The 16,816-nt window shown below is 39.6% G+C and overlaps 1 protein-coding gene across 5 annotated transcripts; it reads left to right on the top strand.

Moving 5' to 3' along the window:
• The first annotated feature begins 574 nt into the window (after positions 1-574).
• On the top strand, positions 575-14,758 carry LOC118109247 (neuroplastin). Of its 5 annotated transcripts, XR_004696800.2 has the most exons (10): positions 575-937; positions 6,224-6,571; positions 8,324-8,492; positions 8,584-8,678; positions 9,710-9,843; positions 10,619-10,892; positions 11,430-11,510; positions 12,455-12,464; positions 13,529-13,605; positions 13,770-14,758. XR_004696800.2 is itself a non-coding variant. In XM_035156199.2 (9 exons), the coding sequence occupies exons 1-8, from the start codon at positions 847-849 to the stop codon at positions 13,587-13,589; spliced, it is 1,194 nt and encodes a 397-aa protein (XP_035012090.1). In that variant the 5' UTR covers positions 576-846; the 3' UTR covers positions 13,590-13,605; positions 13,770-14,758. The 5 variants fall into 5 exon arrangements, 4 of the variants coding, with proteins under 4 accessions (XP_035012090.1, XP_035012091.1, XP_035012092.1 ...); XM_035156199.2 differs by lacking the exon at positions 11,430-11,510 and having other exon boundaries at positions 576-937; positions 12,443-12,464; XM_035156200.2 differs by lacking the exon at positions 11,430-11,510 and having other exon boundaries at positions 577-937.
• Positions 14,759-16,816: the final 2,058 nt, after the last annotated feature.

Below are 16,816 nucleotides of genomic sequence, written 5' to 3'. Positions count from 1 at the left end.
TATATATTATGATTTAATCTGCTATTTTACAAAACATTGAATCTTACAATCAGGTAACATTCTCAAAATCATATTTACTCCAATATTTTAAAAACAACAAATGCTACACAGCAAGAAAAGAGTCTCATAATACATTTTCTGGCGAAGGGCCCCCATTGGGGCCCTGGACACATGCTCACTTTCTCCATGCTGTTCATATTTGGAGAATCCTGTAGCAACACCTGAGAAACACTGGCTTCTGATTGGTCGGCAGAAACAATCCACAGCTCTATTAAATTGCAGGTAACCATAGCAACAGTAGACTATTTACATTAGCAAAACTAGTTAAACTAGAGTTTAATGTTAATGTTAATGTTAATGTTAATGTTAATGTTAATGTTAAATGTTAAATGTGGCTAAAGGCTGCTTTCATGAATGATATTCACTGGCAAATGATTCTGATGTAAGAAAAATAAATCAATAAAGGAGTTATTGTTTTGATATATTAGATTTCTGCTCCTCTTTATGATGGGACGTCGCCCGCCTGTCCCCGCTGTCCTCTGAGATCTCGCGGGATTTGGGATTAGACGGAGGGGGTTAAAAGGAAGGTGGCTCCCGCGGCGCACCGGAGCTGACAGCAGCGGCGGCGGCAGAAGCGCAGGTATCCGGCAGCAGTACTCCAGGCTCCCGCTAGTCCACCCAGCGACACCTCCCTCTCTCCTCCCTGCGTGACACGGTCGGTGTGTGGGAGCCTCGGACGGATCCACGCCGCATCACTCACCCACCACATCCCCGCTCAGGTCACCCCCCCCTCCCCTTTTCTTTAATCTCGCCTCTACCGGCATTTCCGTCTCCTCGTCCCCGAAGATGACACCTGGAAAAGCCCGAGCTGCAGTCATGTCCTTCTCGGTGCTGATACTCGGGGCGCTGATGCTGCAGCCCGTCTCCTCTCAGAACGGTAAGAGAACCAGATCTCCTCTCAGACATGATGCTAGTAACCCGACAACATGGCGTTGGGAAAAGGGAGAACAGAATAATGCGGCTTTCAGGGAAGGATGTCGAGACGAACCATTACGGGACGTGTGTGTTGTTAAGCAGCACGAATGTGTCCGCAGCCGCCAAGTGTCATTAGATAATCCCTGAAACCAGTCGAAGGTAAAAGCGCGGCGCTTCCTTTTCCTTCCCTGCAGTTTAAAATGAAGGGTCAATAAATCATTGATGGGCCACAATGTGTATCCGTTCGGATGATGTGCTTCTCAGCAGAGGCCTGTGCGATGTCCCTAAAATGTCCTTTGACGTGTGGAGCTGAATACAGAGTGGAAACATGAGCCCTTCACTCAGCAAGGACAAGTTACTGCTCATTACACTGGGCCAGGACAGGACACACATGGAGGAATGGTGTCACGCACGCACACACACACACACACACACACACACACACACACACACACACACACACACACACACACACACACACAAAACCCATATCACTAACCTTAAAGGGATAGTTTACCCAAAAATGAAAATGTGTCTCAAAGTGGCGTCATTTAGCCCACGTTTTTAGCCTAAATGTCCACTGTTATTAAGGCTAAAAACATGGGGTAAATGATCATTTTTCCAGTTGAATTTGAATGTCCGTGTTTATGGCAATGCTTGGATGGCATTTTTTTTTTTACGTTTAATAAGTGGTCACCATTTACTTTAATTGTATTGGATTTGGCTATAATGCATTTAACCCCCAACACTCCAAAAGCTTTTTGTGGACTCAAACATTCAAACCCAACCCTCCATCGGTAGTGGTGAGTAGATAGATGAGTGAATTTTCATTTCTGGGTGAACTATCCCTTTAACTCTGACCAATTCATACCTAACCCCAGCCTTAACCTAACCACTTGTTTTTCACAATTCACCTCAACCAGGACCAATTCATGCCTAATCCTAGACTTAACCAATAACAATTCATATATTACCATACAGTATATTCATATATTACCTAACCTTAACCTCAGAAATTATGTTTTGCCTCATTAGAGCCAGGGTTTGGTCCCAATGTAATCTACTGGTTTGTGCTGGAAAAGGTTTTAAAGATGTAACAAAACTGAGTATAAAGGCACACACATACAAACAGAGGTTTACACAGCTATCCTTATTAGGACGTTGCATTGAATTCCATGTTGTGGACAGCCTGACCAAAACATTTTCCCTAACCTTAACCATGACTAATTCATTCCTAACCCCAACCTAATCACAATTCACCAACCTTAACAGGGACCCCATAAATTATGTTTTGCCTCATAAGGACCAGGGTTTTGTCCCCATGAGGTCCACTCGTCCTGATTAGGTCAGTGTTAATTCTGGAAAAGGTCCCAAAGAGGCAACAAAAGTGTTTATACACACACACACACACACACACACACACACACACACACACACACACACACACACACACACACACACGATCAACATGCTGCACGCTTGCTGTCTGCTGAGATACGTAAGGATGTATATTATTAGTAATTCAGCGTTTAGTCTCCAGAAGTGTATCCTTATAACTCTTCCTGCAGGGTGAGATAATTCCCTGCATCACTCCAGGTTTCTGTAACAGGAAAAAAAACCCATAGCCAATGTAATTAGATGGAGGACCTTCAAAGTGCTGCTCTGTAAATAGCATCAGTCCATTTTGCTGCATGCCTCTATTTTTAGAGCAGAGATGCTGCACTGGGAACCATGGCTTTAATGTCCTCCTGCAACAGTGAATCTGTTAACTCTTCGTCGAGATGCACCGCACTGCAGGATGGCATTGATTTCTCGGCGCACTTCTACTTGTGCAAATGACTCCCCGCTCATAAATCTCATCTCCAGCGAACAGATCGGGGCAGTGTGGCTCCATCTTAGCCGAGCATTTGTAAGTGTGCGCTGTAAGTGAAGCTTCTGTCTCATTGCAGGCACTGTGTGAGAATGAGTGAATCTCAGCTCCGGACCTTCCCCCCGAGCTGACCACGTGTAGGAATGCATTACGTATCTCCTCCTATGCTGCACACCCACTCTTCACATTTCTTCATCAATCAGTGCTACGGCAGATAAAGCTCAGAATGCTGGTTTCATGTAATGGCTTGAATAGCTAGGGAGTGTGATCTTGTCTTCTTGTTTGTAAGAGTCCAAAGAGTGTCTTAGTAGAGTATATATCGAATATTATTAGTAGATATTATAGGCTAGCATTGCTGTTGGCTGTATCACGTTTACATGATTTGTTCTCCAGTAGATGCCAATGGCAGCAGAATAAACAATGCGGATGTGTTTGCATTTAACATAAATGTTTTAATTTTTAAATTCAAGTTCAATATATTTGACTGTATTTGTATTTTCTTATTAGTTATAATTGATGATTGATTGATTAGTGGAGTAAATAGAAGACAAAGTGTATTGCAAATTGTACAACAACGTATAGTGAAATATATAACACATCTTATGCTTGAAGTCAAAAGGACCAGGATGACGCCGGGACCAGTTATTTTGCAGTCGGGCTTGAATATCAATTTTATTGATTGGAACTAACACTTCGCAGTTTAGCTTAAAAAATGAACAAATCTAATATATTTAATTTATTATCAATGCAGCTAATTGTTTCAGCTCTGATTTACTGTTCTTCCACATAAAACAAATGATATTCCTTCTATTGTAAAAGTAATGACTTTCCTTACTCAGCTCAGTTTGTAAGAGTATAAACCTTTTTGATTAAATTCAAGAGGCCATTTTTAAAGCGCACAATGACTAGACTGCATCAAAGTATATCAATCTTACTATTTTAAATTAAATCATATTCATACTCCTTTAAACAGTGACTTGGAATGTCAGTTTGCTCCGGGCAGTTGTCAAACTACAAACGATTGTACAGTTTGACGACTCAACCAGAGATCGGCACAGATTTAAACCCTGACTCTTCATGTTATTCTATTAAAAAGTGTAATGATAATTTTAATAACATAACATGATAATGAGGCCATTTGAAAGGGGTTCAGTTTAGTCATTTAACAGCATAAACATAATACACTTTGGCACTTATATATACCAACAATAATACAAACAAAAGTCAGTCATTTAATCCAAATTAGAACAAGCATATAAAACCGAAAAAGAAAAAAAACGATTTGTTTTCCAAAAATAAGGTGAGATGTGTTTACAGGCAATACACAATACATACAATTTGTTTTAATAAGAAAAGAGCAAGTTTGTATGGCTGCTTTTAACTTGGTTGGCATTCAGAGATTATTGTAAAAAATAAAATGTATATGTTAGTTGGGTCAATTTAAGGAGCCCCCTTGGGCTAAGAGAAATAAATTAATGAAAAAGATTAGTTGCATTCATAGTTATTTTCAAAGATTAAGGATATTAAAAGATTGTGAAATGAATCAGGATGTTCTGAAGTCATAATCAAATTTTTTTTCAATGCAATTCAGCCTATATAGCTCTAAGCAGACCAGCAACAATGTCTTCATTAATTTGACTGTCTATTTAAAGATAATTCCAGAATAGCCTAATTAGAGAATATTGTGGGTTTTGGAATCGGATGTTAAATGATGTCACCTTGTGCTGTAGGACACTGAGCATTTCTACTGTTTCTGATGTTTTACATAGCAAACTATTAATTGATTAATTTGATAAAATAATCTTTAGAATATTCGGATCACACACACTAGACACATGCGACCACGCTCCAAAAGCAAACAAACATCCATGTGACATGAGTGACATCATTCAGACGTGTACGGAACAGTGGCGTGCCGGCACAGTGTGACTGGCTCAGCACATCTCGACTTCCAGAGGTGTCAGGATTTGTCTCTCAGCATTTCTATGTTCGGAGCTGAGGTGTTGCTTTTACTGTTCAGCCCCACTTGTGTTGTTAACTGGTCCTTATATATTCACAGGAATCTATACAGGGCTTGATGACTCGTCGTGGGCTGTACAGCGGGGGTATGATGTCAGTTGAAAAAAAAACAACCCTGATTGTCCGTCTTGTGATGATCTGCCTGGTCTGGTTGTCTGTCTCTTCTGCTTCCGACTTTGTTGCCGTAGATTGCTTCTATGGAAACGGATGGGGTCTATTACCAATGCGCCCACACGCTCCCCAGAGACTTAGAGCTGCAGCTTCTATAAATCTCCTCAATCTCATGTGCACGCTACACAGTGCCTATAGACCAGGCTCATGACTACAGCCCCTCGTCGTCCTCCTCCTCCTCCTCTATGAGCAGCCATGATCAATTGTTACTCTTCTATTGCGTTGGCCTCTGAGATTGGGACATTTCAATCCAGTGAAATGAACAGTACAGTTTGGTGTCTGGTCTCTCCATGATTGAATTATTATATAAACAAGCTTCTCTGAGCACTAATGATCATCACACTGACGGCATGTAGTATTATATTATTATTATTATAATAACGTCAAGGTCACTTGGAGGACTTTTGGTTGTGAGCGCTGTGTGAGCCGGGGCACAAATTTAAAAGATTTTATTAATTGAACATTAACCAAGTGAGAGCAGCCGTGCAGGGGCGTCCCAGCAGAATCAAATTAAAGCTTCCCAGGAATAGCAGTAATAATGGCTGCAGCACATCTGAGGTCGTCTCTCTCTCCTGCTCTCTGCGCTACCCTAAATATTGATGTGACCACTGCACACAGTCTGAGGATGATGTTTGATTTATAAGAAACAATTGATCCATTAGTCCACCGACAGAAAATTAATCAGCAACTATGCTAAATTTTCCCTCAAAATGGCCAAATATGATCTTGTTTTACATCCTCACATCTGCTTTTTTGTCATATCTGCTTTAAGCATAATGAAAATGCAGACTAATCAATTATGAGAATTATTGTTTTATATATATGGATATTTATTCACTTCTTCTTAGCATTTTATTGACCAAACAATTGCATGAGTAAATATAATTGATTCAGAAGATAAAAAAAAATTGATGATGAAAACAATCATTAGTTGCAGCCCATATGTTATATTTTCTTTTTCTTCAAACACTTTAATTCACCTTTGTTTTATGTTTTATGTTTTAAATTTCAATGTTATTTTTCATTGTCTTTTTTTGATTATTTCACATGATCTGTTTTTTTCCCTTTCCTTTCTGGTTCCTTTTTAATTTACCCTGTCGTTTTCTCACCTTTCCATCCCACACCTGTTTCCCTTTTTTTTGGGCTTATCTCTGGACATGTCGTCCCACAAACCTCCACCTTCACCAGCCGGCTTTGTGAAATCCCCTCTTTCCGAGACTAAACTCACAGGCGACGTCTTTGAGCTGTACTGTGACGTGGTGGGAAACCCCACCCCAGAGATCCAGTGGTGGTACTCTGAGATCAACCGAGCCGATTCTTTCAGGCAACTGTGGGACGGCGCCCGCAAGCGTCGGGTGTCCATCAGCACGGCCTACGGCACCAATGCCGTGAGCGTGCTGGCCGTCTCTCGTCTCACGCTGGACGACGCCGGGACCTACGAGTGCAGAGCCAGCAATGACCCACGACGTAACGACCTGCATCAAAATCCAGCCACCACCTGGATCCGTGCTCAGGCCACTATAACGGTGCTGCAGAGTGAGTGGTCAGTGTAGAGGACTCCCCCCACCACTATCACCCCTCCCCCCCAGCAGCCATATTTAACAGTTCCTGTGTGATTCAGTCTCCCTCGATCCTCTCCAGAGGACCGCTAGCTTCCTCCGTAGGCGCCATCCTCCCCTACAGACCTGGAAAATGAAGAAAAACACAACCAACTCATCCTCGTGTTTTCTTTTACAAGCAGAGTTGAGTAGTATTTTTGTGTTGTGCTAGTTCCTTAGTTCAGTACATACCTCAGTCTGTAGAGTCCGGTTTCCCTTCATCTCCCTTCTAATTCACGTAGACTTAGATTTCATGTAGTCAAAGTAGTTGATGGAACTGATGGTTTCATTTATTCACCAATTGTGAAGTCTGTACTGTGATGTGCGTATGTGCTGGCCAAATAGAGTTTCAGTTTCACCGGTGTCTACTTGTTTAAGCAAGATGTGGATAAAAAGGTTTAAGCAGAATATAAACTACTACGACACATATAATTGTAGAGTGTTGGGGTCTACTCCAGAGTGACTTCATATCTCTAGATTATGAGAAAGATCTTGACCTACAGTCGTCTTTACTGGCTGCTAACATGAACATGTCTTTTATAAATGCTGAGTCAGTTGTGGTAGAATAACCTGCACAATTAAGTTCTTGTAACCTCAGTAGCTTTGTTCTTCATAAAAAGGATTTGGGGGACAAACTAGTCACTGGTCTCCCTGATATTCAGAGAAGGTAACTTTGCAATAAGTTTACTGCCCAGCTTTGTAATTTAAGAGCGGCAGGTGGCTGAAAACTAGACGGTGGCCGAGACGTTGCACACCAGCTCATTAACGAAAGCACAAATGCAGGAGCCACAACGCAAATGCAAAAGTGACAACACTACCGCAAAAGCCACACAACGGAGACACAATCACAATGGAAGCGAGCGACAACGGATGTAGGAAATGAAACGAGAAGAGTTAATTTCTACGTTCAAGACAGCCATCGTAACAGTCAGTCGACACTTCAAATTTGATGCTTGTCTGATGTTGGTGTCGTACCTTTTTGGCTGCTTCAAGTACCTGCACCATAACTCCTCAATCTTCGACTGGCTTGACATGTTTTTCACAAACGACGGCTTTACTTGACTGCAGGAAGTAACTCTGCTCATTTCATTGTCAGCATCCATCGTTTTGTGTGGATCTTTTAGTTGCGTAGTCACTTTTGCATTTATTTTCCCGCTTGTGTGAGGCCACCATACAAAAGCTTGCAGACCACAACACAGTGACACCTGCAGAATTCATCTAGAACTGAGCTATTTAACCTCCTGATTGTATTATCAAGTTTTTGTGAAAAGCCTGTTCTTTAGCTTCTGCTCATTAGTCCCACACGTAACAGAAAATGAAGCATGGAGATTGGATGCTTCTTACTGAAATGCGCCATGGGAGTTGTACCTGATTGTACACAGGCTAGTAGGTTTAAGTTTGATCAAAGAAGCAGGTATTTACTATTACAGATTTACATCTATTGTACTGATATTTCAGTTTCGCCTGAAAATGAATGGATTCCTATTTCAGGAACGCCGGATGCACCAATGAATTCCACCCACTGAGCAACTCTGTTTCTTTTATATTATCTATAACTCTGTATCTTATATAAAGTGTGGTTGTCTTGTCTGAATCATTTTTGCCTTGTTTACATCTTCCAACACACCCTCACCCACGAGTCCTAGCAAGCATCCCCTCTGTGGTAGCTGATCTGTGTCTCTTTTTACAGAGCCATCAATCACCGCCTCCGAACACATCACACTTCCAGTGGAAGGCGACGCTTTCACACTGCAGTGCAACCTGACCAGCGCCTACAATGTCCCCGAGGAGAGCTACTGGATGAAGGATGGCGAGGAGATCCCGGACACACGCAGTCCGAATAAGAACACCGAGTACAGGTGGGAGTCACGGCAAATTCTTCTGTGTGTGTGTGTGTCTGTGTTTAACTGTCGGTTGTGGGTTCATGTGAGGTGTGTTTATGCTCTGCAGGCTGAGGAAACCAAGGGGAGACGACGCTGGAGTGTACACGTGTGTCTACACCTTTGAGGCGGCTCCATCAGGCAACGCCTCCATTGAAGTTAAATGTAGGTGTTGATTTGTGAGCTACAGGCATCTTTGTTAGTTTCAAGGCCACATTAGAGATGTCACCAATAAAAATGGCCTGTGTGGCCTTGAGCCACCAGCAGCCCTGTCATGCGAGGACCTGTGATTTTCAAGCGGCTCTGCTGGCAGCTCAGGGGCAGCCGGCGCCCTTGACACCTCCATCTAACCAATGCCCGGCTCAGTGGCAGCAGATGGTGTCTTGTTTGTCTGATGGCAAAGGATTATGTCCCAACCGCAGAATGTGGTCAGCCTTCTCTACTGTCGCCGTTTACATTTATTTTATGGTAAAAATTCTGTTGGTCCAGGCAAATAAACTAATTATATTCGTGCAGGCAAAAATTAAGAGAATTATAACAATACAAAGAATTATACAGACATCATCAAATGTCATCATCAAATGTCGACATTTTTGATGTCCATATTTCACTTCTCTTCTCACAGACTAGTCAGTTTCCTATTGTATATTCTCTCTGTCATGAAAGACTTGAAAAAGAGAATTGTTTTTATCTTGTAGATTAGTAAAAAATACACAACATCCTGCATGTTTAATTATTTTGTTGTTTCTTTTATATTGTGTACTTTGAGATTATAGTACATTTGTTGCATCATTTCCTCCCTGCAGGAAATGCTTCTTTTAGCTGTCTCACTCTGTGCTTTGTGCATCTTACTGGAATAGTACATTACATAAATACAACTTAATAATTATCGCTATTATTATTTGAAGTGATAACAGTAAAGCAGCTGTTTAGTGCCTGACATTGATTTATTTATCCATTTTCATTACCATTGTTTACTTTAAAAATGCATTAGTAAGAGTGCTGTTTATTCCAACTAGAAAATGAAAACATAAAAAAGCACATATTTTCACCCACGTACATTATTTTCATGCAGCTCATTGACATGACTGCACCTGAGTTTCCAAATAACTGCACTCACATTAGACCTATAATAGTTTATTTTTGTGAACCTTTTGTATCATTGTAACTATTACTTGCTATTTTCTCTGTTTTAGCTGCTCCTGATATTACAGGCCACAAGCGCAGTGAGAATAAGAATGAGGGCCAGCTTGCTGTGCTCTACTGCAAGTCTCAGGGCTATCCTCACCCTGTCTGGACCTGGAAGAAGTTTGAGAACGGTGTTTTAAGGGTATATGACACAACTACACACACTATACACTATATCATTAGATTTGTATAAACGTTAATTTGTGGACTGCAGGTGCTCTAGTGTGTTCAAATCTGACGCAGTAACATCTCGACCGATCTCGACACACAGAGAAGTAACATTTAGTTTTGTGGCAAACTTGTATTAAAATGCTGAACCAACAAAACTGTATATTTACTATTATTGTGATTTGTGCTGACAAATGTAATCATAAGGGGTAAAAGAAGTTGGATAATCGAATAAAAAAAATTATATTTTTGCACAAACAAATCCACGACGACTCTAACAGGAGGGAAAAGTCAGCTGAAGGTTGAGAGGTTAAAATTCACTTTGCCTTACACAAAAAATGTCTATCACTAAATAACAGTGTCACATTTTATTCTTGTTTTAAGGATTGAATTAAAACCACACTTACACTAAATTACTGTAAATATTCTTGCCTAGGAATCGAGTTTTTGAGGAAATTATGTCAAATGGAATACCTTGCAAATATTATACAACATTTGATTTAATTATGATGAACTTAATTTATTAAGCGTTAAAAAGATAACAAATAAAATCGATGAAACATATTGGAACTGTAAAAATACAGTTTAAGGATTTGACAGTAATAGAGGAGCAACAGTTCAATAAGCCAGCTTATAAACCACTTTGTTATTTCCGAATGTTCCTGTTATACAGATACAGATTGAAATGTTGATTTAAACATGATGTAAACTAAAATAGTAAAAGCATCTTTGTTCATGTGCCTCTGTAGGAAATCGACAACTCAACCGGACGCTTCTTCATCAACAGCAGAGACAATTACACCGAGCTCCACATTATCGACCTGGACATTAGTCTAGATCCAGGCGAGTACCACTGCAACGCCACCAACATTATCAGCAGCCGCAACGAGAAGTCTGTGCTGAGGGTCCGCAGCCACTTGGCCCCCTTATGGCCTCTCCTGGGAGTTTTGGCCGAGATCATCATCCTGGTCGTCATCATCGTTGTTTATGAGAAGCGCAAGAAGCCTGAGGATATGCAAGACGGTGAGTCACCAGCAAGTGGTGTCTTGAATTGTTTTATTATTTCTCTGTTTTTAACATTCCTGAACAGACACAGACTTTATTGTACAATTTTGACTTTTTTAATGTAATTAATTCCTTTCACCAGAGACACCAACAGAGTCACCTGACCCTGTGCCGTGCCCGCATTCAATAATTCAGTCTGGCAAGGTTGACCCAATAGGCAGACACTGTTGCAAGAGGTCGCACCTTGTCAGGACAATTTCATCCATTTAATATTCATGAGAAATATGATACTGCAGTGTTGCGGAGGTGGACAGTTTCAATTATTAACAGCTTTCCAAGGACCTTGTTGCGTCCCCAAGCTGCTGCGAGCTTAACCACGACACGTCATTTAGCTACACAACCAGCGTTCATCACCCTGGGATTCTTTTTTCCCTTTAATACTGCTGAGTATTTCATTTTCAAGAGACTAGCTATATCATAAATCATGCAATAATGGTATTTGGGTGACCTTTTCCCCCTCAAACTGACTTTTTGATGTTGTCACACGCTGATTAGGCCCAACATGCAGTGAATGACAGACAGCTCCTTGTGACAGTCACTGCACAGAAATGTATCACCATTATGGATCATTACAGGGTAGGAGATGGACTCCTGCTGCACTTGAAGTCTTTTACTCATTTTGATAAACTTTACAACCTCACAAAACAGATGTAGATAATTCATGTTTTACTTTGAATTAGGGTTAGTGTTGGTTGCTGATTACAGATTGTTTTAATGTATACCATCCTCCCCTTTCCACCAAATTGCATAACCTAAATCATGTTTGTGGTAAGTGCGAGACTCTGCATGTGTCATGAATTTCGATGAGCATTCAGCCTCTTATCTTTCCTGTTCACAGCACAGGATGCACTTCTGTTAAGCTTCCTCCATCTTCAGCTTTTCAGCTTTTCTTTATTTGTTACAAATGCCCATATTTCTAGCAACAAACTCAAACTTGCTACAGCGATGAAATGGCATGCAAGAAGTCGCTGTAAAGAATTGAATCTATTTCGAGGTCGTCATTCGTTTCTACTCACCGTTTCACACGGCTTTGAGCTATTACATACAGTAAAGCTTCTCATTGATCTCTCTCTGAGTGAACAGATGTTCTTTGTTATTGCTGCTTGTCTTTGCATGACAACAGTATTACTTTTTTCCATTTTAAAATTACCTGTATGTAATTGATCTCACTTGCACATGCGTTTCATTGTGTTGTTGTGCTGGATTTCTACTGCACTCTGTGTGTTTGTTAATGACCTCACCGGGTCCTTTTTTTGCTGCGGCATGACAGCGCGTTGTTTACTGTTTTCTTATTTCATCTGTAGGCTGCATTTTCATTCCATGAAACAGGCTGCACCTGCAGTAGAGCTGAAGGAGAACTCCTCATAAGGCTCAGGGCTGAATGCAATATGTGTTGCATCGCTTTATTTAAACTAAACTCTTTGTCCTTGCATCAACTTGTACTACCTTCTTGCGATTATTTCATTTTGTTGGTCTTCATTTCTCCATATTTTTCCTTGTTGCATCAGATGATGACCCAGCTGGACCAGTGTAAGTATAAACCTTTTGCCTTCACTACCTTCTCTCTGTGTAGCCCCGTGCATCCATGTGTGTTTTGTTGTAGCTCACCATCACGCATCCACTGTCGACTGTGTGTAGAGCTCATGATGTATGTACCCCCCAAATCTGGGTCACAAATAACTTGGAGCAATATGTGTTGATTTTTTTGCTGCTTTTTAAGTAAAACACAAAGAAATATTTTGACGTCAGACATGGATACTTTAAATTGTCCTGATTACGAAATCCATGATGCTCTTTGTTAAAATGTTTATCAAAGAGTTCATACACAGTTTATAACTATAATGTAGTCATAAGAAGTAAAGTGCTAATTTATGTATTGGTCAACAATTATATCTCCTCCTGTGGGCGGCACAGCAATTTCTTTTTTGTATAAACAGATATCTAATGATGATAAACATTATGTTGAAATAATTATACTAATTATATAAAACATGTCTTCACAGAAGAAGCTAAAATTGTTGTCAGATGTTGTAAATGATAAAAAAATACAATGTCCTTATAACTATTAATACTACAAGAAACAATACCAAATGTCTGTAATGCTCCACCACTGTTAAATTGGTGATATGTGTTGTTGTAATCTACCCTTTCATGTTTATTACAACTGCAACTAAATATTTTTTTCACCACTGATCACAGTTATTCAAATTGATAACTATGATAAAATCATCAGGGTTATTTTCTTTAAAATGTTGCCAGAAAAATACATTACACAACACAGTCTGTGTGTAAAATCAGTGGAATGCCCCTTTAAACCAGACTTAATTACCATTAAGTCTATAACATGTTAGACAATATGCTAAATTCCGCTTTCAAAAATATATTTCCATCAAAAATCTAAATTATCTAATTAATAATGAGGTGAAACAGAGAAGAAGCAAATTTTTGTTTCTTACTATAAATAATGACGACAATGATTAAACAGAACTAGAATCAACCCATGTTTTGTGAATCATTCTCTCGACAAGAGTTACAGTTTAAGCACATTTCTGTGTGATGTGTGAACTGATTGTGTCATTTGCTTCCTGCCAAAGGAAAACTAATTCCACTAACAACCACAAAGACAAGAACCTCCGCCAGAGGAATACGAACTGAGCAGCCTGTCCGCTGAGTAAGTATTCAATTATTAAGAGGAAGCCTGACGACCAGTATGTTTGATAAGCCTGTGGCCACAAATCACGAGATGAGCCACTATTCAGTGTGAGACTGTCACTGAAGTATCTTGTAAAGCAAAATAAGGCCTAATGAGTGGATTTCTTTTTGTTTTATTTACAGGTTTCATTACACATGTATTGACCATATGAAGGTAAACAAGAGGAGAGTCCATTCCAGTTATAGGATGTATCTGCCATTGCAAGTGTGGTTGTGCAGGAGTTAAATGGGGCATGCCTTATGATTGTGTGAGGGTGTGAGATCAGGAGGTGCTGGAAGCATTATGGAATTGTTCACATTATAACCATTGTTGCTGCATGCGGTTGTTGACGTTTATGATTTTTTTTTTCTCCCTCTTATTCACTAATTTAACATTTTTACTACTTCTAAAGTAATGCATGCAAGATGTTGACCTTCTGTTTGATACAGAAATGGCTTTCTTTTGTTTTGTTTTCTCTGAGAGTGGCTTCATGTAGATAACCCGTACTGTGTTCTAGAGGAATTAACTAAACTCAGCAATGTAAAAGAAAATAACCACCATAATCTGGTATGACAGTCGTGTACAGTTTTATCATTCCACTGCATACCATTTTCTAAGTTCTATCATTTTACCAGACAGTATGTATTACATTATAAGGGCTTCGCAATGTCCCTCTAAACTCGGTTAAGGTTTACTTATGCTGTATGTATGTACTGTATGTTTCCAATCACTATAACTGTGTATCAGATCATTAATATAAAGATTATTCATATAATATGATGCACTTAAATGTTGAGAATAATGAAAAACTGTATACACTTTAGGGAATATGTACTAATCATTCTAACATATTGTTTTATAAGTATGTGTATTGTACAGCATGGCTATTATCCTATGCAATTATTATCCATATCAATATATTGAAAGTCATTGCAGCTTTTGATTTCTCTGTGACAAAGCTTTAAACTAGTAGGATCACCGTAGAGCGTTGATGGCATACTACTCAGCTGCATGAAATATCCACAGCTGACGTGGGAGGTGGCGAGAGGGAGGGCCCACGTCAGGACCGGCACTCGAAGCAATTCCTAAATCCTGAGTCATTTTTAAGAATAAATATCTGGAAAATGAAAAATGTGTATGTTGAGTTTGTTTATTTTGCCAAAGAGAAGAGACGTCCAACCGCTCCAATAATGATGGCACAGGCTTTTCTATGGGAATGCAGAAAAACATAAAAGCATGTGGTGAACAGTACCATCTAGTGGGATCAGGAGTGACTCACAGCGGACCTGCTGAACATGGTGAAGTGAGAGACTTTGAATTTCAGCGTTAAAAGTATAAATTGACTTTGTTCCAACATATGAAGCTGGTCTCTTATTTCAACAAAGACAACTCAGTCCTGATAAAATCTTACCAATGGAGAAAATTCTGTTAACTTTTTTAATTATCACTTTCAAACCTAATAATCATGAGATCAGTGAAGAAATTACCAAAGGATAATTTACTTAAATCATCAATTTACATTAATTCGAGGATGTGCTGTTTTATTCATATATGCTGTCTAGAAATATTTAATGGCTGCTTTGTGTTTTTCTCTTAAAAATGAATCTACGCAAACTATAATGAGGGTTTGTGATAGAGTAACCTCCTGCCACTTGATTTATATGAGTGATACTGAAGAGCAATATCTGATTATTAAGCTGAATAAAGATGAGGCTCGACACAATAAATCATTACAAAACAGAAAAAAATACACCAAGGAATCTGCTCCTTTACAAAATGTATATTCAAAGTGGGTACAGCATTTTAGTTCCTTAAACTCTGAGTAAATTAACAAAATTGAAATGAAATTTGTTTCTGGGCACAGGATTTGATTGGCACCAGGATTTTTTTAAAAATAGGACGGCACAGATTGTTGAAGTGCAGAAGAAAGACAAAGTGTGGGGTAAACAGAGGAACACCTTTCTAGCTTAAGGTCCAGTGTGTAGGATTTGGTCGATCTATTGGGAGAAATGAAATATACCAATCATGTGTTCATAATCACCAGAGACTAAGAATCATGTTTTCGTTACTTTAGAATGTCCCCCCCGTATATCTGCATCCGGAGAAGCTGCTCTTTCCGCCATGTTGCACCATGTTTCTATGGACAAACCAAACACTGGCTCTTTAGATGACCTCCTTTTCTGAAGGCCTCCTTAGTTTCTCCTATGCTTGGAAGGGAGGGATGAGTTGAGGGGTGAGGGGTTTTCAGTTGGTTGCAATATGCAACTTCACCTCTAGAAACCACCAACTGTTACACACTGAACCGATAACATTGGTTAACAGCAGCCATTTTCTCTTCATTAAATTCAGCCAAACGTTACATCAAAGTTACAGTGGACACGAATAACAAGAGAGTTCATCCTACGAGGTTGTTCTGCCTGCAGACATAATGGAGAGTGATGACTACTAGTGCTATTTCAGGATAAGGAGACTCCAAACATCAAGTGCTGACGCCAGGACAGTTAGATTTGGGCAGAATAGTTACTGATGGGAAAAGCTACAGTATAAATAACAAGAAGCAATAAAGAAATAACCAGCACACAGATGCATACATTTTTTTAACGATAGGTCATTTTACATCCCCATGTGATGTCACCATTGATGGGAATAATATAAATCACTGAAAAGTTTCTGTTGCATACTGGCAGTCATAGATTACATATGCTGTATATACAGTCTATGCAGACTGCAGTATTGTGGGTAATCTTGATCTCTGATATAAAGCAACATTTATCATTTTGTCATAAGGAAATATTTTGGCAACAACACACAGCTCATTTCTTCCTGTCAGGTGGCATTACTCCATATAAAATTGCTTTATGGTTTAAATCAGTTCAGCAAAGCTCACATTGAGTCACACAAATGTATAATGCATCCAGCTGTCAACAACCTTACGTCAAATTCATTTCCCCATGTTGCTCTCTGCCAGGAAAGTATTTCATTGCTTGTCTATAAGACTGAAAATGTCATCTTCAGGGTATAAAAATTAAACTGTGTGGACACAGGTTATGAATGGAAACAGGTGGACGCTCAGGTTGAAGCTCGATGTAAGGTTGTAGTTTGAAATCACACAGTAAGTAAAGGTTCAAAACATCTACATTAACAAGGACATAATTGAACATGTGACTTCTCTTCCCTGTTTAAACTTTAG

The sequence above is a fragment of the Hippoglossus stenolepis genome, chromosome 5, assembly GCF_022539355.2.
Source record: "Hippoglossus stenolepis isolate QCI-W04-F060 chromosome 5, HSTE1.2, whole genome shotgun sequence".
Taxonomy (NCBI): Eukaryota; Metazoa; Chordata; class Actinopteri; order Pleuronectiformes; family Pleuronectidae; genus Hippoglossus; species Hippoglossus stenolepis.
Note: the sequence above shows the minus strand (reverse complement) of the source record. Positions and strands in the feature narration are given on the sequence as shown.

What these genes read in the sequence shown, in the direction of transcription:
- LOC118109247 (XM_035156199.2), top strand. Translation starts at nt 847, where the DNA reads ATGACACCTGGAAAAGCCCGAGCTGCAGTCATGTCCTTCTCGGTGCTG. An exon ending in CACTATAACGGTGCTGCAGA is followed by an intron (nt 6,572 to 8,323) that starts GTGAGTGGTCAG and finishes CTCTTTTTACAG; the next exon opens with AGCCATCAATCACCGCCTCC. An exon ending in GATGACCCAGCTGGACCAGT is followed by an intron (nt 12,465 to 13,528) that starts GTAAGTATAAAC and finishes TTCCTGCCAAAG; the next exon opens with GAAAACTAATTCCACTAACA.